Here is a 23,831-nt window from a genome sequence, read left to right on the forward strand (position 1 = left end):
AGGAATGGTGTCATGTGACAATATCAAAAAGGATACAGAAAATGTGCAGCCCTCAGAAATGGACAATGCTGAACATAAAGTCAATGCAGTAAAAGTGGACAAATGGATGATCCCACTGCAGATAAATGGAGCATTAGTTACATTGAAACTGGGGCAAAAACAAACAATCAGTATGAGTGACATAAAAAATATGAAAGAAAAGCCCAAAATACAGAAAAAGTCAGTACTACTGAAGAGCTATAATGGACAGAAAATAGATAGCTTAGGTGTATGCAGACTTAAAGTGACAGTCAAAGACAAAGTGCATCATCTCATGTTTTCTGTTGTGGCTGAAAGACTTGATTCGATACTAGGTGACAAAGCTTGTGAAGACTTAGAACTGGTCAAGAGAGTCTACCGTATAAACTGTGCCATAAGCAGACCAGATGACTCAGGTGATGAAGCAGAGAGCCCATCAAGGATGAAAAGGCCAAAGGGTATCCATGTCTTCAAAAAGCCTAGTTTCTCCAAGAAGAAAGAAAAAGACTTTAAGGTCAAAGAGAAGCCAAAGGAAGAAAAGAACAAAGAGGAAAAACACAAGGAGAAAAAGTCCAAAGATATAACCGCAGCAGATGATGTTAAGCAGTGGAAAGAGAAAAAGAAAAAGAAGAAGCCTGCACCAGAGCAGGAAGCAGTTCCGGTAGATACTCCTTCTTCCCTCAGGCCAATCTTTGGTGTTCCATTAGCCGAGGCTGCTGAGAGGACTATGCTGTATGATGGGATCCTGCTGCCAGCAGTTTTTCGAGAGTGCATTGACTACATTGAGAGTTATGGCATGAAGAGTGAAGGAAACACTGAAGCCCTCTCCAAGCAAAGATCGCAAGGAGACCTCGATCTATACAAGAGCAGATTGATGACAATGCCGCAACTGCATCTTGTCATTCACCGCCAGAACAATCTCATGAAGACACATCAGACTTACCCGTGTTGAGAAGATCCACACGTGAAGTAAAAGAGCCTGATAGACTTAATCTTTGAGTACAATGTAAAGCTTTGAAAATGTGTATGTTTATAGAGCACTAACAAAAGTGTTACTGATATTATCTTTATTGTTTTCTTGAAAGTTGATTGATATTGATTTTGTTAAACCTCAAAGAAAGGGGGATGTAACGATCAATAACATGTCATTCTGTGGTGGACACTAGGTGGAGCAGTAGAGCTGTATATAGCTGTATGTATAAGACTACACTACCCAGCTGTATGATATTAAGACTACATTACCCATGAGGCACTAGGCTACCCACAAGGCAGCAGTCAAGATAGAAGCCTCTACAAGATGCTGTACAAGTCCACATGTGCTCAATAAAATAACTAGCAAAAGCTAGCTGTGTTCATAATAAGAATGTCTATTTATTAATGAACATAACACCGTCCACATGCAGTTAAACACAAAATGGAGATTAAAGAGGCTTCCAGCCTCATTATAATATTGAAATAGACGGCCCGCGTCATGGCAGCGGATTGGTTGCCCGCCCCCGTCCATGGGTAGATTCAGGTCGAATTCACATTTTTAACACTAACTATCCCAACGCACCCGTTTTTTTTTTTAAAGTTAAAATTCCCCCCAATGTGTATGATAACTGAAGGACAAATAGGTATGAAATTGCATAAGTCCAGTGTATAAAGTCTACAGTTGATCTGTTTAGCCATGGTTAAGAGGTTCTAATTTTCATATTGATACATTGTACCAGTGTGCAGTAAATAAAAACTGGATTGAAATATGTGCTACAGAAATTTGAATATAATCTGACTCAGTTACCACTCTATTACTGAATCACTCTCTCTTATGCTAAGTATTTTACCGATTGTTTTATGCTCCCACAGACTGTTTACTCTGGTTAATTTTGTGTGCACCCTGTGGAATTTCTATACTTCATTGTGCTGCCTCATAATAATCAATACAGATTTGACTAGTAAGTACATTTATGAACAGAAACTATAAATATCAAATGTTTACTGAAATACAACACTTTGTTACCTTAATAGTATCCAGTGCAAGCTCCACTACAGCACACTGCTTGGGGGAAAGACTTTTGGCTTCTTCTCTGACCATATGATCCTGAAAGTACAATCAGACTTTATAAATCAGTATCAAAACAAAAGTTTAAGATGACTTAAAAAAAATCATATTACTAACACTAAATTTCTCATTCCAATTGTAACCATTTCCTTCTTCCAAAACAATGACCTATATCCTCTACTAAGTATTGGGTCTTTATTTTCTATATACTAAAGATATTGTTGAGTTTCAAATGTAATTTTTTGGTGCACTTTTACGGTTATCAACCGTTACCATTGTAGGGCTGGAGGAGGTTACAGAGATAGGGAGGGGCAAGGCCATGAAGAGATTTAAGCATGAGGATGAGAATTTTGAATTGGAGGTGTTGGGGATCAGGAGCCAATGTAGCTCAACAAGAACAGGAGTGATGGGTGAGTGAGACTTGCTGCAGGATAGGTTACAGGCAGCAGAGATTTGAATGAGCTGGAGTTTACTGAGCATGGGAGACCAGTGAGGAGCACACTGGAATAGACTGGAGGTGACAAAAGCATGCATGAGAGTTTCAGCAGCAGATGGATCATGTGACGAAGGTGGATATCGGCGGTCTGTGTTGGAGAGGATATGGGATCAGCTAGCATGGTGGCCAAGAAGGAAAGTTGGGTGGCCAACAGTTTAGTGGGATTAGGGTCAAGCGAGCAGGAGGTTGTTATAATTTACCTATTACCTACAAATAAAACAAGCTAACAGAATATACATTTTAATACAGGAAACTTTCGTTTAACCAGAGGTTAAATGTCTGGAAAGCTCTATCTACCGGCAAAATTCAGGAGCCGTTTCCTATAAGTTTTTTTTACTTCTCATTGCTTTTTTCCCCAGTCAGGCTCTGCAAGGTCTAGCTGAAGCTGTTGCTTAGCTACAGAGACGCTTTTAAGCTGCAGCTGACTGTTTTGAAGCTGTTGCTAAGCAACAGGGTTTGTTGATTCACACGGAGCTCAAAAGCTCCGTATGTTTTAACATTAGCACGGGTTTCTACGGCAGTTTTGATGGTACGGCACCAGCTCAGTCCCGTCAGTGCCGGATACCAGAAAGTTTCCTGTACATGGATAAGATGAGCTTGGAGATAGGCCATGAGGGGAGATAGGAGAGAAACTAGAGAGAGACACGGTACCGCTACATTTTTATGCTTAGTTTTTAAGTTTAGAAAGCATTTGTACTCTTAGTAAATTAAGACACACAGCAAAATTGGTGGAATAAATTGTGCTCATTTTGTACTATGGGCTGGAATCATAATGTTCACCGAGCAACAGGAATACTAGAAGCCACTTCACTAGATAGATGATTGTATGTCACAGGGGTAATGGTGTGGATTAAGATGCATTACACTCCTACCTTTAGCTTTGAAAGCTGCCCCAGTTCTTTTGCAGCATTGAAAATAAGCTGTGTGCCCTTTGGAGCAGAAAAGACAAAAAAAAATGAATGCCAAAACTCAGCTAAAATAACAGTTTAAAAAACAACTGTAACAAGTTTGCACTGCACAAAACATTTCAAAATACAGTCACAGACACATTCAACACTGAATTATTTTCTTACATCGCTGTGACAGACAAGCTTCACCCTTCCCTGAAAAGAGAATATTCATTACTTTTCACATATTGCTCATCAATTAAATGCAAAAAGTTAACAAAAATTCACAGTGGTGACCACTTATATTTAGAGAGAGTTTCACAATGAGAAATGATAAAATCAGAGAAATCTACCTTAAATACCTGATAATTAAAGATATACGAAGTGATTACAAAACATAGTAGGTGGTAAGATTGCAGTGCAAAAACTAGGTTGCAAATTCAGGCTTAAGTTACTATTTAGATTAACCCCCAAAAAATCATACAATGCAACACATGCAGTGTACATTTCTATAATGTTTATACTGAAAAACTCTGATGTAGCAATACCATTACCACATAAATGAATTGAATAACAATCTTGTGATGAATATTACGACTATGTGCAATTGGCAAAACTTTCCTTATTTAGCCCACTAGAGCAATTAAACGCTTCTCTTAATCAATGGAAATTTCTGTCATAAAGTGTTTCATCTGCTTGCCTACTGGCAAGAATCTACTGATGACAGTTTATAAAAAATATTTTCCCCTTCCAATCTAAGTCACTTTATCCTCTGTCCTTATGGTTAATCATGTGTGTCACAAATGTGTGTTCTCTTGTCTGTCAATTTAAACAGAATTTAGACAAGGATCAGTGTTTTGAATTGCTAATGAGCACATAATTGTAGTTGCAGGGCTTCCTGTGATCTGACCAAGCCAAATTTGTTTCTCATTGTCAATGTCTGGAAACTAGTAATTTGAGTGAATCTTTGGAGACAAAATAAATGTTCCCTCGGAGATGCTTAAATTTGTCTCTCGCTACCCACTTGCATACAACAATAACAACTTATATTTATATAGTAAAACGTCACAAGGCACTGCACAGGAGTGCTATAAAACAACATTGGACACAGAACCACATAAGGAGAAATTAGGGCAGGTGACCAAAAACTTGGCCAAAGAGGTGGGTTTTAAGGAGCTTCTTAAAGGAGGAAAGAGGTAGAGAGGCGGAGAGGTTTAGGAAGGGAATTCCAGAACTTAGGGCCTAGGCAGCTGAAGACACAGCAACCAATGGTTGAGCAATTAAAATCAGGGATGCTCAAGAGGCCAGAATTAGAGGAGCACAGCATAGGGGGGGGAGGGGGGGGAAAGAGAGGGAGAAAGAGGATTGTGGGGCTGGAGGAGATAACAGAGTCATATAGAGTTATACAGCACAGAAAGAGGCCCTTCGGCCCATCGTGTCTGCGCCGTCCATCAAGCCCTGTCCAATCTAATCCCATTTTCCAGCATTTGGTCCATAGCCTTGTATGCAATGGCATTTCAAGTGCTCATCCAAATGCTTCTTGAATGTTATGAGGGTTCCTGCCTCTACCACCCTTTCAGGCAGTGAGTTCCAGACTCCAACCACCCTCTGGGTGAAAAAGTTCCTCCTCAAATCACCTCTAAACCTCCTGCCCCTTACCTTGAATCTATGCCCCCTTGTTATTGACCCCCCCTACTAAGGGGAAAAGTTCCTCTTTATCTACCCTATCTATGCCCCTCATCATTTTGTACACCTCAATCAGGTCCCCCCTCAGCCTTCTTTGCTCCAAGGAAAACAACCCCAGCCTGTTTAGTCTTTCTTCATAGCTGAGGCGCTCCATCCCAGGTAACATCCTGGTGAATCTTCTCTGCACCCTCTCCAAAGCAATCACATCCTTCCTATAGTGAGGCGACCAGAACTGCACACAGTACTCCAGCTGTGGCCTTACCAGCGTTTTGTACAGCTCCATCATAACCTCCCTGCTCTTCTATTCTATGCCTTGGCTAATGAAGGCAAGTATCCCATATGCCTTTTTAACCACCTTATCTACCTGATCCGCTGCCTTCAGGGATCTATGTACATGTACACCAAGGTCCCTCTGACCCTCTGTGCTTCCTAGGGCCCTACCACTCATTGTGTATTCCCTTGCCTTATTTGTCCGTCCAAAATGCATCACTTCGCACTTTTCAGGGTTAAATTCCATTTGCCACTTTTCCGCCCATCTGACCAACCCGTTTATATCGTCCTGTAGCCTGAGGCTTTCCTCCTCGCAATTTACCACCCCACCAATTTTTGTGTCATCTGCAAACTTACTGATCATACCTTTTACATTCTCATCCAAATCATTTATGTAGATCACAAACAGCAAGGGACCCAGCACCGATCCCTGAGGTACCCCACTGGACACAGGCTTCCAGTCACAAAAGCAACCTTCGACCATCACCCTCTGCCTCCTGCCACTCAGCCAGTTTAGGATCCAACGTGCCAAGGCACCCTGGATCCCATGGGCTCTTACCTTCTTGACCAGTCTCCTATGCGGGACTTTGTCAAAAGCCTTACTGAAGTCCATGTATACCACATCCACAGCATTTCCCTCATCCACACACCTTGTCACCCCCTCGAAAAATTCAATCAGATTGGTCAGACATGATTTACCCTTGACAAAGCCATGCTGACTATCCCCGATTAATCCTTGCCTCTCCAAGTGGAGACTAATTTTGTCCCTCAGAATTTTTTCCAATAATTTCCCTACCACAGATGTTAGGCTCACTGGCCTGTAATTCCCTGGTTTATCCCTGCTACCCTTCTTGAATAATGGTACTACGTTAGCTGTTCTCCAGTCCTCTGGTACATCCCCTGTGGCCAGAGAGGTTCTGAAAATTTGTGTCAGAGCCCCTGCAATCTCCTCCTTTGCCTCACACAGCAGCCTGGGATACATTTCGTCCGGGCCTGGGGATTTATCCACTTTTTGGCCTGCTAAAACCGCTAGTACCTCCTCCCTCTCGATGCTAATATGTTCAAGTATATCACAGTCCCCTTGCCCGATTTCTATGTCTACATCGTCTTCCTCCATAGTGAACACAGATGCAAAAAATTCATTTAAAACACCGCCTACATCATCTGGCTCTACACACAGATGGCCACTTTGGTCCCTAATGGGCCCTACCCTTTCCCTGGTTATCCTCTTGCCCTTAATATGCTTATAAAACATCTTAGGATTTTCCTTTATTTTGCTCGCCAGTGTTATTTCATGGCCCCTCCTCGCTCTCCTAATTTCTTTTTTAAGTATGCCCCTGCACTTTTTATACTCCTCTGGGGCTTCCTCCGTCTTTAGTCTTTTGTAACTGCCAAAAGCCCCCATTTTTTTCCTAATGCATTTTTGTATATCCCTTGTCATCCAAGGTTCCCTTTGCTTGTTGGTACCACCCTTGACCTTTACGGGAACATGTTGGCGTTGTACTCTCTCTATTTCCCTTCTGAAAGTCTCCCACTGCTTTGATGTGGATTTTCCTATAAGTAGCTGCTCCCAGTCCACTTTGGCCAGATCCTGCCTTATCATATTAAAATCGGCCTTCCCCCAATTTAGAACCCTTATTTCCGGGCTGTCTTTGTCTTTTTCCATGACCACCTTAAATCTCACCGAATTATGGTCACTGTCGCCAAAATGCTCTCCTACTGACACTTCCACCACTTGCCCGGCTACATTCCCTAGAATTAGGTCCAGTACCGCCCCCTCTCTTGTAGGGCTTTCTACACGCTGGCTCAAAAAGCTCTCCTGGATGCACTTTAAGAATTCTGCACCCTCTAAGCCTTTCACACTCTGACTATCCCAATTAATATTGGGGAAGTTGAAATCCCCCACTATTATTACCCTATTATTTTCGCACTTCTGAGATTTGCCTACATATCTGTTCCTCTATCTCCCCCTGACTGTTTGGGGGCCTATAGTACACTCCCAGCAAAGTGCTTGCCCCCTTTTTGTTTTTAAGTTCTACCCATATGGCCTCATCAGAGGAACCCGCTAATATATCATCCCTCCTTACAGCAGTAATTGACTCCTTAATTAAGATGGGGAGGGGCGAGGCCATGGAGGGATTTAAAAATAAGGATGAGAATTTTAAATCGAGGCGTTGCTTAACCGGGAGTAGGTCAGCGAGCATAGGGGTGATGGGTGAACAGGACTTGGTGTGAGTTAGGACACGGGCAGCCGAGTTTTGGATGACCTCAAGTTTACGCATATATATTTTTCCCACGTTGTATGAAGCATTTGTATTTTTGAAATAAATCCCTCTTAAATGTTGTGTGTGTTCAGGATACCTGTAGGTATCTTCCATGTTAATCATTTAACATGCATCATTATTTGTTTAGTCTGGGAAGGGTAAATGATTGCGATAAATGGGTTAACACCTCAGTTAAAATACAAATATATTAAACTTTCATTGGCTAATTTTATGAAGGCATTTCTAGGCTTATGAGATGCATCACTGGGTGAAGGTTGCGGATGTTTTGAAACTTTGTTATTGGATAAATGCTACAACCCATACAAGAGAATTATCGTTTATTCTTTTAGTTGTCTCTTGATTTGTATTGTGGTCTTCAAGCTAACAGATGACATTGTTGGGAATGGAACACTTTTTTTCCCCACTTTGCTCGAGTGATAGTGTAATGGAGAGAAATACCATTTCAGATCTTACAAATATCAACTCTTATGGTGCCTATGACTGAGTTAAGCACTCCAACTAAACATGGGAAAGGTGTAATGAAATCCATATAAAACAATTATTGCAATAGTATTGAACAGTCAGATCATTTCGTAATACACAACATTCTCTATAAGTCTCAAACAAGGCCCTTGAAGAGTACTCAAACTGCTTGTGTGACAACTATTTCCAACATTTTATTCAAGTAGGAAAATTTGACTTGTCACAAATTTGAGACCAGTTTTAGAACCGTATAAGTTTACAGCACAGGAAACTATACAGCCCATTGTATCTGTGCCCGCTCTATGCTAGAGCAATCCAAAACTAATCCCACTGCCCTGCTTTCACCTCATGAAAATAAAACATTTGCTTTTATAGCTGTGTATCTTCCTCTGCTTCAAATATATATCTAAATTTCCCTTATAAGATGCAATGGTCTCTGCCTCAATCACTCGATATGGCAAACCATTCCATGTTCCAACAATCCTCTGTGCAAAGACATTTCTCCCAATCTCTCTCCTCACTGAGTTACGGCTGACAACTTATTGAACATCTTCTGAAACTACAACAATTCATTCCCTTCATCCGGTCATATCTTCAAAAACTACTTCCAAACATGATTTACCTTAAATAAATCTGCGCTGGCTGTCCTTGATTAATACATGCATTTCTAAATACTGGCTAATTTTATCTTGAATTATGGATTCCAAGGTCCTGGTATTTACAGGGAGGTGGAGAGAGTGCGCGTTGCGGGTGGGAGGTAACCCGGAAATCCCGGGAAGGGGAGGTCCTGCCGAATTTAATGGCAACACCTCTATCATTTTTTAAAATTCCGTTTCCCAGCTGACCAGATCGACAGGCCCATTGGGGATAATCCCTAGTAATCAGGAAAGATCGCGGGTTGAAGAGGGTTGGCAAAGATTGCGACAGAAAGTTTGGTTGAGGGGCCGGGGGAGCACTCCTGCTATAAAACGCACTTATCTGCTTGATCCAGCAGTTCCCGTCTCCATTTAGCTGCCAGGTTTCCCGAGCCTTGGGAAACCCAGCCGGCCAGGGTTAAATTTAAATCAAGCTCCCAACTATACTGTGGGAGCCTGATTTAAATATTAGAATATACTGTCCCGCCTCTTGAGAGCAGGTCAGTCAGCAGGCACATATGCGGCGGGTTGGATCCACATTCCGCGATTTAAAATGTTTAACCACCAACCCTCTCCTGCTCGTCGTTGGGGGGGGGGGGTAAAATTCCTCCCTTCACAAGAATTTGCCAACAAATGACATTAAACTAACTAATCTTTAGCTATCCTTCTCCTCCCTTCGTCAACAAGGGTGATACATTGCTACTCAGCAGCCTAGGATGCATTCAATCAAGGCCCAGTGACATACACCTTGACTTCTGCTAACTTTTTCAGAACCAATTTCTTTCTAAAGTTATGTGATAATTGGCCCATATCCTTCTCTACAACAAGAACAACTTGTATTTATATAGCGCTTTAACATAGTAAAACGTCCCAAGGCGCTGCACAGGAGTATTTTAAAACAACAAATTTGACTCCGATCCATATAAGGATAAATTAGGGCAGGTCAAAGAGGTAGATTTTAAGGAGCGTCTTAAAGGAGGAAAGAGAGGTAGAAAGGTGGAGAGGTTTAGGGAGAGAATTCCAGAGCTTAGGGCAGAGGCAACAGAAGGCACGACCATCAAAGGTTGAGTGATTATCAGGGATGCTCAAGAGGGCAGAATTAGAGGAGCGCAGATACATTGGGGGGTTGTGGGGCTGAAGGAGATTACAGAGCTAGTACACATACGCTGTTTTTACAAATGATGGTGGAAAAAAGAATGTAACATATTTATTTCATAATTCCGTCATACCTTGATCTTCCACAATTAGACTCCCTCCATCATGATCCCCATGAGGTCCTATCCTCTCTAACTATTCTTTTATTTTTTATATTATAATAAAAACCCTATTTCCTTTTAGGTTATATCTGCTAGCCTTTTTTCATATTCTCTTCTAATCTCCCTTTTCACTGCCATACTACACTTTCTATATCCCTTATTATTCTTAGTAAGAAAGAATTTGCATTAATATAACACCTTTCGCGTGTTTAGGATATCCCAAAGTGCTTCACAGCCAAAAAAGTACTTTTGAAGTATAGTCACTGTTGTAATGTAGGCAAACACAGCAGCCAATTTGCACACGTTAAGGTTCCAAAAACAGCTTTGAGACAGATGATCAAAAAATCTGTACTAGCTTATGTTGATTGAGGAATAAATGTTGTCTAGCGCTCTGGGAGAACTCCCTGCTCTTCTTTAAATAGCACCATAGAATCTTATATGCAGGCAGTTGGGGGCTCGGTTTAATGTCTCATTTGAAAGACAGCACCTCTGACTCCCTCAGTATTGCACTGAAGTGTCAGCCTAGATCATGTGCTCAAGTTTCTGGAGTGGGCCTTGAAAGGATTCGCAAATTTCATGTCTCCCCTGAAGATTTACTTCTGGCTTATTGGAGAAACCCTGGCTGGACTGAGTTTAAAATCCAGGGCTCCAGGGCCCAACAAGATGGCTACGGTCAACCTCATGGCCAAGGCCTGCAAAGTTCAGGTTTGGACTGACAAAGGAGGAATGTTCCAAAAATTAGAAGTCAGACAGGCCTTCTGCATTTATGTATGAGAAGCAAACCAGTGGCATTCAGGCCTCTGATTAAAACCCATCAAGGCCGTTTGCACAGGCAATCAACGTGTAATAGCTGCATTCAGACCTTCGTTAGCTGACATCAACACTGTTTGAAAACGATCAACGGGGCATTCAAACTGGAGTGGCCCCATCTCAAGACCAGTTAGACAAAGGGAAACACTTACGAGACGTTTAAAAACCGATTAGCCGGCCATCCAGGTCGATGGGCCCAGATCGTTTTCCTTTGTTTCATCTTCAACATGTCCAGGTCAGACAAAGAAACAGGCTGATCTGGCGAGTGATAAGGGCTCCCAGAAAGGGGTATAAGTAGTCCCTCGGGAAGCCATATTTCTCTCTCTCTCTCTTGCCTGAACTCCGGTGCCCTGCCTTACCATCAAGAAGATCGACAATGAAGAGCCCGTCCCAGGAAGCAGGATACCGGCAGTTACATTTGAATCACTGGGGTATCTCTGCTCTGGGCAGTGAAAACCCCAAAGACATCGGCAGGCAACGGGGCACGGAGCAGGCGTCCCAACATCCGAGACTGGTGAGCATAAACTTTCTGGCCCATCACAAGACAACTTAGATAGGTGTAAAGGGTGGGAGTTAAGGGGATTGCTAAAATTGTCATTTGAGTCATTTTCCCTCGATGTGTCCGTTTCTCCTTCCCCGCTAAGTGTAATTGTGTTACATACATACTGATTTTCTCTGTATAGTGTTTATTTTTCTCTATTTTTAATGAACATTGGTTTTCTTTGCACCAAACCACTGGTCTCGTTTTGTTTATATCGCTGCTCGTAATAAGTCCGGTGGTCAGAACCAGAGGGGAAGCGATTCGAACCGCACGGGGCTGGAGCAGCTCAGATACGCCTGACTGGCCAGGCACAAACCCCAAACCAAAACCCCCTACAGAAATGGCGACCGTGGCAAGGACATCGGCAACAGTATGCGATATAACAGACAGTGGTGCAGAGGGAGAAACCGCAATGGAAGAGAGGTTGTCCACTTATGTGTGTAGAAAGGTTAATATCGCCAAGAAATGGGTGGGCGCTATATTAAAGGCCGAGCGTCCCATAGACGCCGCCGCCCAGTGGACGGCGAGTAAACAGCATAAGAGGGCAATTGAAAAGGCAGTCTGGTTAATGTGTTATAAGAAACAAGTCCTAGTGCTGGACAGTGTTGTAGCAGCGCAGGCTGCCAAGCTCAAGAAATTGGCCCTAGAAATGCAGGATAAGGTTGCAGCGGAAGAGAAGGTGCTAGTGGCGCTTCAGGCTTTAAGCCAAGAAAGAGCGCAGACGGCCAAGGAACACCAGGCAAAAGTAGAGTGTCTGGAGGCCCGGGCCGTCGAGGTGTAACGGGAACATCAGGCAAGGGTAGAGCGCCTGGAGTACCAGACCGCTGAAAGTAAAGCCAGCGCTAGGCGCAAGATGGTGCACTTAGAATACCAGGTTAGAGAGGCGAGGGGCAGCAGGACGCAATTTGCGACCTTACCCAAAAATTAAAAGAGCAGGAGGAGAAAGTAAGGGAGGTAAAGGCAGCATATAAGCTAGCCTGCAACCGGGGGTTCCAGGAGGCAGATCACAGGCCCTGTAGGGAGGAGATAGAAAGCTTGGGCGTGGCCTTGTCGAGGGCGAAGGGGATGATATGCCTCATCAGCCCGAAGGCGGGCCAATCGGACTTTACCGGCAACCCAAACCGAACCGTCCCACAGGCAGCACCCAGGACAAAGTTGGCTAGGGAATAAGAGGTCCCACGGCCGCCACCCATAGCTCCGAGTTTTCAGGAGGTCTGGAAGCAAGGGGGGGTGGAGGATGAAGTGGTAGGGGAAGCACAGCAGGCCCCGCTAGATAGGCCGGGACCAGGACCGGTGTACCCCCTCCGACAACGGAGGTACGGCCCGCCCGTTGATGACAAGGACCCAGGGGCCATCCAAAATCAGTTTGTGGTGCCGCATGGCACCCAACAGCTCAGGGCCATGGTTAGCCACATCCCCAAGCTCACCGAAAAGGGAGACTCCTCTCTGCACTTCAGGGAGATAGAGCAGGCAGCGTGCGTCGATGACGCAGAGCAAGCTAAGATGCTGCTGTTTTCTCTGGGGAGTAATCTCCTCCAGACCCTATCTGATGAATGTAAAAAGGGGCAGAAGGATTATGAGGATTTGAGGAATGAGATATTGGAGGCCATGGGACTCAATGACGGTAGTATGTTCGCCCGGGTGGAAAAAAACAGTACAGCTCCCAGGGGAGTCCCCGCAGGCGTTCGCAGACAGGCTGTGGCCAGTCTACCGGAGCGCATGCCCGGGAATGCCAGCGCAGGCATTACTGAACCAAGTTCAATTGACCCACTGGCTCCATTGTCTAATGACAAACTGCCTGCCCCAAATCCGAGCCCAGGCTGTGGCCTGGTTTGACCCCAGTAGCCCCCAGACCACCGAGGAAACGGTGATCCGCCAGCTCACTACAGCATTAAAAATATGAGGGGTATCGAGACACCCCAACCCAAGGGAAAAGTCCATGAGGTTAAACCTGGGAGCCAGAGTAAGAAAGAGTGGCACCAGGAGGGGAACCGTCCCTCCCAGACTAAGTTAAACTGTTACGGGTGCGGGAAGGCCGGCCACTGGCGCAAGGATTGTAAGTATCCCTGGAAGGAGGATAAGGGAAAGAATTCATCAGCCCCAGCCCAAAAGGCAGAGCTAGGTATCCCTCCCGCTGCGATCGAGCCACTCTTGGAGTCGATACGATCTTTCTTCCTGACCAACCAGGGGAAAATAGCAGCCACCACCGGTGTTGTAATCCCATACAACCCACAGCAATGACTAGAGCCAGCGCAGGCTGTCGACCTGTGTCCCCCAGAAAGACACGCACAGGAAGAGACCTCCTGTAAAATGGAGGAATACCTGCGGTGCCAGGTTGCGGAGGCTAAGTTAGTTGAGCAGGCTTTAAGGGAGGAGAACGCTAGGTTAACAGCGAGGGCTGGCAGTTTAGAGGGTCAGCTAAGGGTTTTTAAAATGGTTCATGACCAGTGTGAGCTGTTTAAGCAGGCAGCTGGGAGCCAACCCGAGGTTAGAAATCCTCAGCCCGCAGTGGGCGCGCACACACAGGCGCAGTCACGTGCGTCAAGGGAGAAGTTCCCCAGCACTTTGTCCAGACCACTCCCCCTCTCCTATGGGATTCCGAGGAGAGGGAGCCCGAATCAGATGGCCCCGAGCCCGAACCAGGTTTTGAGCCTGGAGGGGAAGACCTTCAGTCGCCGGCGAGGGATTGCCCGTCCCCAGTTCAGGTTTTGAGCCTGGAGGGGAAGACCCTCAGCCGCCGGCGAGGGATTGCCCATCCCCAGTTCAGGTTTGGGAGGGAAGGGACCCGAGGGAGAAGGCCCCCAGCCAGCGAGGACTGTGACCCGAGCCAAGGGTCCGCTCGCCAGGGTGCTCCCACTGGTAGCACTCCCCAGGAGATCTCCACCCCAGCCCAGAAAAGTATGGTCACCGGCTCTTCAGTTAAAAAGGACGGTCTCCCGTGTCAGAGAAGCCGAGAGACAGAGGTCCCCAGCCAGCAGCCATAAGCTGCGAGGGACCAGGAGTAGAGATCAGTGCAGCCACGCCACAGGGAGCAGCCTGTAGCAGCCCAAACAGGGATTAGGCTGGTCGCCTGGAGACGGGCGGCGGATGTATATAGTTTAGGTAGTTTAATTTTTACGTTTATATAGTGTTAAGTTTAGGGTGTTTAATTTAATTCTAATTAAGGTGATGGTTAGTTTTAAGTAATCTGCTCAGAGTGTGTACATTTGAGTCGAGGTCACAAGACCCGACCATGCTTCACCCAAGCCAGCGAATCTCTAGGGAACCTGGCTGTGTGCTTCTACATCTGTTACATGAAAATTTACAGAATGAAGGGGGGCGTAATCCTACTCGCCCTGATAGGACTGAGCTTCGGAAGGAGAGGTGACGTGGAGGATTCCCACCTCTATGGGTGTTCCGGAGACACAGCACCGATAGCGATCGATGGGAGCGGCGAACGGGATGCAGAGAACTTTACCAATTATGGGAATAGTAGTCAGAATACCGGTTATGGGTAGGACAGCCCGACCCGCCCCGGTATACAGGGTGGAGAACATTGGAGTCATTCAAGGGGGTGCACACATTCGTTTTGCAGCGGTCCCGCCCTATGTCATAAAGTGGGAGCATGCTATGATGGGTACTGACCTCTCGGGGTGCTGTAGCCGGGGAGCACACATCATCCTGTGTCCCCAGCACTTGAATGCCCATTCAAAACCACAATGCGGGTTCAGAGCTGCTGACGCGAAACCTATAAATTGTACCATGGAAGCCATGGCACAAGGCCATGTTCCCCCACAGGTAGCTGTTGTGTCTGTGTATAAGACACAGACTGCAGGAGAACGGTACAACAGGTGTTTACTCAACGTGGCTCACACGGAAACTGATCTGTACAGATTACTACTCAGTGCTATATACAGGTGTGGTCACTGCCGGTACTGCAGTATACATGAGCTGTAAAACATAGTTCCCCCCCTTAAAGGTATATACATTACAATTCCTCCCCTTTTAGATTAACAGTACCATAACACTCATTTAACAATTAAATATCAAACTAATTACAATTAACACTTTTAACATGCAACATTAGCTGAAAATAGTCTATTTATATATTCAGTCTTTGGGGAGGCTTCCTGATCCTTTCTGGATAGCGCCTTTCCCGAGTGTCTTGCTCTTGGTGCGGAGGCGATTCTGGCCCCCTGTCGTCGGTTGGTTCATCAGCTTCCGATGCTACTATTTCTGGGGTAGATGCGACCTGTACGTCGGGTTCGTCACCAGGTACGTATGGGCAAGGCATGGGGTTGACTTGTTCCTGTGACTCTAGGATCTGGTCAGCATGGCGTCTCACGATGCTCTCCCCAACGTCCACTGTGTACATTAGTGGGCCCTGCCGTGTGCATATCGTTCCTGGCTGCCATTTTTCTGTTCGGTAGTCGCGGGCTAAGACTGGTTGCCCTACATTGAAGCTCCTTGTTGGCTTCTCATGGATGTGCTGGAATTGCTTACTCGCAACATCTCTTCGTACGTTTGGTCTGAGCAAATCCAGGCGAGATCTTAACCTTCGGTTAAAGAACATCATGGCTGGGGCCTGGTTGGTGACTGCATGTGTCACATTCCGGTAGGCGAACAAGAAATTGTCCACCTTGTGCTGCAGCGGAATGTTGTCATTGTACATAGCCTTTATTGCCTTCTTAAAGGTTTGTACGAACCTCTCAGCCAATCCATTTGTGGCTGGATGATACGGGGCGGATGTGTAATGCCTTACCCCATTCTTTTTCAAGAACCTCCGGAACTCTTCGGACACAAACTGTGGTCCGTTGTCAGAGCAAATCTGTTCTGGCAAGCCATTCCTGGCAAAAATGGTCCGTAGGACTGCAATAGTTTTCTCCGTGGTGGTGGAGGACATTTTGATGACTTCAGGCCATTTCGAGTGCGCATCCACGGCTATTAAAAACATTGAGTCCATGAATGGACCAGCAAAATCAATATGCACCCGTTGCCATGGAGATGAGGGCCACTCCCATGGGTGTAGAGGGGCCTGTGGTGGTGCATTTTGGACTTTCTGGCATCCTGAGCAGCTCTTGGTCAGGTCCTCGATTTGTTTATCGATTCCCGGCCACCACACATAAGCCCTGGCTAGGCTTTTCATTTTTACCCCTCCCAGATGACGCTCATTGAGCACTCTATCCCTTAACTTGGGTGGAATTACCACTCGGGATCCACACATCAAGGTCCCCCGGCACACTGACAGCTGTTCTCTCCTTGTCGAGAATGCTGGCAACAGTGAGTCGCCATGTGCTGGCCATCCCTTCACCGTCAAATCATATACCCGAGACAGTGTCGGGTCATTTCGGGTTTCCTTTTTGATACAAGCGTTAGTTACCGGTAGGTATTCAACTATAGTCGAATGGAATATTTCGACAGGATCCACTGCTGGTGCTTCCTCCGCAGTAGGCAGTGGCAGGCGTGATAGCCCATCAGCATTTCCATGCTGTTTCATGCCCTTATATTCAATCTCATAGTGGTGCGCCCCTAGAAAAAGTGACCATCTTTGTAGTCGTTGCGCAGTCATCACCAGAACGATTAAAAATGGAGACAAGAGGCTGGTGATCAGTCAGCAAGGTGAATTTCTGCCCGTGCAGATAGTGATTGAACTTTTTCACTCCCCACACTAGGCCTCCCTGTCAATCTGGGCGTAGTTACGCTCGGCTGAGGTTAGTGATCGTGACGCAAAGGCTATTGGCCTCTCTGAGCCGTCCGAGAATTTGTGCGACAGCACCGCTCCAATGCCGTAGGGTGACGCATCACATGCCAACCGAATTGGTAATGCTGGGTTGTAATGGGCCAATACCTCTTTCGATGTGATTAGTGTTTTGCTCTTCTGGAAAGCTCGTCTACATTCGTCACTCCACTTCCATGGCACCCCAGTTTGCAGTAGGGTGTTCAGTGGGTGTAGTATTGTAGACAAATTTGGCAAGAACTTATGGTAGTAGTTTACCAGCCCGAGGAACGACCTCAGTTGTGACACATTTTCCGGTGCTGGAGCCTTGACTACTGCCTCAATCTTCTCTGGGGACTTATGTAACCCCTCGTTATCGATAACGTGGCCACAATACGAGATCTGTTTTCTAAAAAACTCGCATTTGGGGCGGTTAGCTCGGAGCCCATATTCCTGCAATCTAGTGAGCACCTGCTCCAGGTTGGCAAGGTGATCACTGTCATTTTTGCCCGTGATCAGGATGTCGTCCAAATAACACTGGGTCCCTGGGATCCCTTGCAGGACTTGTTCCATTGCCCTCTGCCAAATAGCCGGAGCTGATGCTACCCCGAATACCAGCCGGTTGTATTGGTAGAGACCTTTATGGGTGTTGATTGTGAGGTATTTTTTTGATGCTTCTTCTACCTCCATTTGCAGATACGCCTGGGCCAGATCAATCTTAGTGAAGCGTTTCCCTCCAGATAGCGAGGCGAAAATATCTTCAATCCGCGGAAGTGGATATTGTACGGTGAAGGACCGGGTTCACCGTTACCTTAAAGTCCCCACAGATGCGAGCCTTCCTTGGATCCCCAGGCGTGCTGCTCAACGACTTTTTCATCACAGGGACGATGGGTGTAGCTCACTCGCTCCAGTCTACCTTGGATAGTACACCTGAACGTTCCAGACTCTCCAGCTCTGCTTCGACAGCTGGGCGGATCGGATAAGGTACCGGTCTGGCCTTAAATTTTGGGCTTGCGTTTTCTTCAATTTTAATCGTCGCTGTCATGCCTTTTAGTGTTCCGAGTCCTTGCTGGAACACTTCTTTCGCGTCAGTTAGGATCTTTGACAGTCGCCCAGGTGTGACGTCGTCATCCTTTTTGTCAGCCACAGTCAGTGCCTGTATGGAATGCCAATCCAGTTGTATTTTCCGGATCCATTCACGTCCCAGTAATGGTGGTCCTCCATCTTGCAATACATACAGGTCTAGTTTTGGTGTTTCCTTACCGTTATATATAACGGTCACCCTTATTTTTCCTTTGGGGTAGACTTTTTGCCCCGTGTACGTCTTCAAAATAATTTTGTGTCTCTCAAGGGTATGTGTGAGAATAGCCGCTCGTAGTCCCGTCGGTTTATGACTGTTAGGGCTGATCCTGTGTCCAATTCCATCTTTACCTGGACTCCTGCTATCTTGAGAGTGACCCAAATGGTTTGGTGATCCTCCGTTGTGATCACATTATGTAGTTTCAGACAACTCAGTTCCCTGCTTTCGGAGTCGTTATCACTCTTTTGTTCATCTGAACTATTCTCCGTCATCTTATGTACCTTCTTGTACTTTTCCTTGGTAGGTTTCTTATTGCTGGTTTTCTTTCCCGACCTGCAGACTCGTGCTATGTGTCCTACTTTTCCACACTGTCTGCACACTTTGTCTTTGAACCAGCAATCATTCTGGTCGTGTGTTGTTCTGCCGCAGCGATAGCACTTCTCTGTTTCATATGACATTTCGTTTGTGCCATATTCTTGCGGTCTCTGTTGTATCTCTGCAGCGCCCCGTGCTGCTGCTTCATATAAGAACATAAGAAATAGGAGCAGGAGTAGGCCAATTGGCCTCTCGAGCCTGCTCCGCCATTCAATAAGATCATGGCTGATCTGATTCTAACCGCCAATCCACTATGACAGGACTATCTCCTGAATCTAACAGAATTAGACACACGAAACAGGAGCAGGATCAGGCTACACGGTCCCTGGGCCCGCTCCGCTACCCACAGGGCCATGACCGATCCGAACCTAGACTCATGTCCAAATTCCTGCCCGCTCCCCGTAACCCTTAATTCCCTTTTCTTCTAGGAAACTGTCTATTTCTGTTTTAAATATATGTAATGATGTAGCTTTGACAGCTTTTTGGGGCAGCATATTCCATGGACCTACCACCCTCTGAGTGAAGTAGTTCCTCCTCATCTCAATTTTGAAAGAGCAGCCCCTTATTCTAAGACTATGCCCCCAGTCCTAGTTTCACCCATCATCTGGAACATCCTCCCTGCATCCACCCGATCCAACCCCTTCACAATCTTATGTGTTTCAATAAGATCGCCTCTCATTCTTCTGAACTCCAATGAGTAGAGTCCCAATCTACTCAACCTCTCCTCATATGTCCATCCCCTCATCCCCGGGATTAACCGAGTGAACCTTCTTTGTACTGACTCGAGAGCAAGTATGTCTTTTCTTAAGTATGGATACCAAAACTGTATGCAGTATTCCAGGTGCGGTCTCACCAATACCTTGTACAACTGAAGCAATACCTCCCTATTTTTATATTCTATCCCCCTAGCAATGAAAGCCAACATTCCATTGGCCTTCTTAATCACTTGCTGCACCTGCATACTAACCTTTTGAGTTTCGTGCACCAGGACCCCTAGATCCCTTTGTACTTCAGTACTTTCCAGTTTCTTGCCATTAAGATAATAACTTGCTCTACGATTTTTCCTGCCAAAGTGCATAACCTCACACTTTCCAGTATTGTATTCCATCTGCCAAATCTCTGCCCACTTACTTAGCCTGTCTATGTCCCCTTGCAGGTTTTTTATGTCCTCCTCACTCACTACTTTCCCTCCCATCTTAGTATCATCTGCAAACTTTGATATGTTACACTCGGTCCCCTCCTCCAAATCGTTAATATAGATTGTAAAGAGTTGGGGACCCAGCACTGACCCCTGCGGAACACCACTGGTTACTGATTGCCAGTCTGATACCGCAATGCTGAAAGCCTTTTCCAGCGTAAGGTCCTTTTCAGATAAAAGCCGTTTCTGGGTTCCTTCACTTTGAAGCCCACACACAAACTTGTCCATTAAGGTATCTGCCAGTCCCGCTCCAAACTGGCAGTGTTTCGATAGTTTGCGCAGTTCTGTTAAATAATCAGCATTGCTTTCATCCTTATGCTGGTTCCGTTTGTGAAACTTGAATCTTTCTGCTATCAGCAGTGGTGTGGGGTATAAATGTTCCTGTAGTATCGTTACTATGTCTTCAAAACTCTTTTCCATTGGCTTCGTTGGGGTTACTAGATTTCGTAATAAACCATACATCTTTGCACCCATTAAATTTAACAATACCGACGCTTTCTTGTCATCCGACACCTCATTTGCCTTGCAGTCTATCTCTATTCGTTCAACATATGTAGTCCAATCTTCAACTTCATTGTCAAACGCGGTGATACTCCCACTCTTCGGCATTTTGGGTGTGGTTTAAAATGGCGTCTCCCAATGGCTTAAAATGGCGCCTCCCGCGCTTTCCTTCCTCCCCCGCTGCTGCCAGTTCTCGTGGCAATGGCGGCGCCCTGTAGGTTTTGCGCGCTTCTCCTGCGTTGCTGCCAACGCCGCTCTCGGCGGTCCTCGTGGCAATGGCGGCGCCTCGCGGATTTCTGCGCGTCTCTCTCCCTCTCTTCGACGCTACTCGGCCCCTGAACTCCGGCTGTGCGCTCTGCCCTCTCTCTCTCCGTCGACGCTGCTCAGCCCTTTGCTGTGCCGCTCGGTCGGGCTCTAACCCGCCGCTGTCCGGGAAGGGTCTGCGCACTACCTATTGCCAGCCCGTTTCGCTGGACCACCTCGACTGGAAAGCCAAGCCTGGCTCTCGACAGCCTCCCCCGCAATTCTCGAGTCTCTGCTGGATGACTGGGCGGTTGCCCGTGGTCGACGCCCGAGTCTCTGGCCTTGACCTCCAATCCACTGATCTCCAGGAACGAATCCCCAGGAGGTGATGCAGAGTTGCAGGTAGGTTCGAACTTGCCTTGTCGCCAATGTTGTGTCTGTGTATAAGACACAGACTGCAGGAGAACGGTACAACAGGTGTTTACTCAACGTGGCTCACACGGGAACTGATCTGTACAGATTACTACTCAGTGCTATATACAGGTGTGGTCACTGCCGGTACTGCAGTATACATGAGCTGTAAAACAGAGTTCCCCCCTTAAAGGTATATACATTACAGTTGCATATATAGGAGGTGGGACATATTGCGTCACCACAGGAGCATCTCACTACCAGCACGGACAGCACAGCTGGTGCGCGGTGAGTGACAGCAGTTTCTGCTTCAAACCCGAGGCAGAAGTTCAAGTGGCACAGGTACGAATTGTCCCCATTCCTGAACCATCCACTGTTCACCTCACTGTGGAGGAGAATTTTACTCACCTCCAGAAATATGTCGCCCATTTCGGTTACCCGATTCCCCCTCTCCCAGAGCACCTTACCAAATTATTAAAAGCCGTCCTAGTATCGCAAAAGCACTTCTACACTTTGGAACAAAAGACTGTACAGATAGGGGCCGACATTTTAGATATCATGACCCCGCCCTGGTGGGACGTTTTTGAGAGTATAGAGGTCCCCTCCTGGATTCGAATGGTGTCCCACATCTTGGTAGTCTGCCAGCTAGGGATCGTCCTCTACCTGGTCTGTGTCCAGTGTAGGAGAAAGGGTCCTGGGGTAGAATTTAAAGTAAAAGGGTTGCGGAAGGACCAGTATGCCCAGGTGGAAGAAGAAACACCCGTGTGAGCTTTGTGCAAAATCACTGCCGAATGATGGCAGATCCGTTTATTATTTTAATAAAGCTCGTTTTGCTTTTGCTCGTTATTTTTAATAAATATGTTTTTTTCTGATTAAAGGTTGTGTGTTGAAGTGAAGTTCTATGATGTCCCAAGTAGTGCAGGGGTGTTGGACCCCCTCCATGCTTGGATTATTGTAACAGATAGTAATTGGCTTCTATCGATAGATGCCTGTCGTGCACTGTAGTTTTCTCTAAGTAAGGGGAATGTATATGTCGCGGGATTGTGGATAAATAAATATAGGGGAAGGTTGTTTGTGGGGGGTCAGAAATTTGCTCACCTTGATTGAATACTTCAAGCAAGTTTCAGTATCCTAGGGGGGACTGAAAGGATTTGCAAATTTCATGTCTCCCCTGAAGATTTACTTCTGGCTTATTGGAGAAACCCTGGCTGGACTGAGTTTAAAATCCAGGGCTCCAGGGCCCAACAAGATGGCTACGGTCAACCTCATGGTCAAGGCCTGCAAAGTTCAGATTTGGACTGACAAAGAAGGAATGTTCCAGAAATTAGAAGGAAGACAGGCCTTCTGCATTTATGTATAGAAACACAGAAGATAGGAGCAGGAGTAGGCCATTTGGCCCTTCGAGCCTGCTCCGCCATTCAATGAGATCATGGCTGATCACCCAAATTCAGTACCCTGTCCCTGCCTTCTCCCCATATCCCTTGATCCCTTTAGCCTCAAGAAATATATCCAACTCTTTCTTGAATATATTTAATGAACTGGCCTCCACCGCCCTCTGTGGCAGAGAATTCCACAGGTTCACCACTCTTTGGGTGAAGAAATTCCTCCTCATTTCAGTCCTAAATGGCTTACCCCTTATCCTTAGACTATGACCCCTGGTTCTGGACTCCCCAGCCATCAGGAACATCCTTCCTGCATCTAGTCTGTCCAGACCTGACAGAATTTTATAGGTTTCGATGAGATCCCCTCTCAATCTTCTAAACTCCAGTGAGTATAAGCCCAATCGACAATCTCTCCTCGTACGTCATTCCTGCCATCCCAGGTATCAGCCTGGTGAATCTTCGCTGCACTCCCTCCATGGCAAGAACGTCCTTCCTCAGGTAAGGTGACCAAAACTGCACACAATTCTCAAGGTGCGGTCTCACCAAGGCCCTGTACATCTGTAGCAAGACATCCTTGTTCCTGTACTCGAACCCTCTTGCTACGAAGGCCAACATACCATTTGCCTTCTTAACCGCCTGCTGCACCTGCATGCTTACCTTCAACGACTGGTGCACAAGAACACCCAGGTCTCTTTGCACTTCCCCTTCTCCCAATCTATTGCCATTCAAATAATAATCTGCCTTCCTGTTTTTGCCACCAAAGTGGATAACCTAACATTTATCCACATTATAGTGCATTTGCCATGTTTCTGCCCAATCACCCAACCTGTCCAAATCGTACTGGAGTTTCACAACATCCTACTCACAGCTTACCCTCCCACCCAGCTTTGTGTTGTCTGCAAATTTGGAGATATTACATCCAATTCCCTCGTCCAGATCATTAATATATATTGTGAACAGATGGGGTCCTAGGACCGATCCTTGCGGTACCCCACTAGTCACTGCCTGCCACAAGCAAACAGTGGCATTTGGGCCTCTGATTAAAACCCATCAAGGCTGTTTGCACAGATAATCAACGGGTAATAGCTGCTTTCAGACCTTCGTTAGCTGACTTCAACACTTTGGAAACGATCAACGGGGCATTAAAACTGGAATGGCCCCATCACAAGACCAGTTACACAAAGGAAAACACTTATGGGACGTTTAAAAACCGATTAACCGGCCATCCAGGTCGATGGGCCCAGAACGGTTTCCTTTGTATAGACTTCAACACGTCCAGGTCAGACAAAGAAACAAGCTGATCTGGCGAGTGATAAGGGCTCCCAGAAAGGGTTATAAG

General features: G+C 46.1%; 1 protein-coding gene across 1 annotated transcript in view; it reads right to left on the reverse strand.

The window, feature by feature from the left end:
• Nucleotides 1-23,831, reverse strand: part of LOC147108174 (protein unc-13 homolog A-like) — a 470,724-nt gene that overhangs the window by 28,704 nt on the left and 418,189 nt on the right. Inside the window, exons 35-36 of the mRNA XM_086004706.1 lie at nucleotides 3,428-3,484; nucleotides 2,018-2,098 (exon numbers count right to left, since the gene is read on the reverse strand). Of these exons, the coding sequence (XP_085860832.1) occupies nucleotides 2,018-2,098; nucleotides 3,428-3,484 (138 nt within the window). The remainder of the gene's footprint in view (nucleotides 1-2,017; nucleotides 2,099-3,427; nucleotides 3,485-23,831) is intronic.

This window comes from Somniosus microcephalus, chromosome 13 (assembly GCF_052327205.1).
Source record: "Somniosus microcephalus isolate GS21.2 chromosome 13, FLI_Smic_1.0, whole genome shotgun sequence".
NCBI lineage: Eukaryota > Metazoa > Chordata > Chondrichthyes > Squaliformes > Somniosidae > Somniosus > Somniosus microcephalus.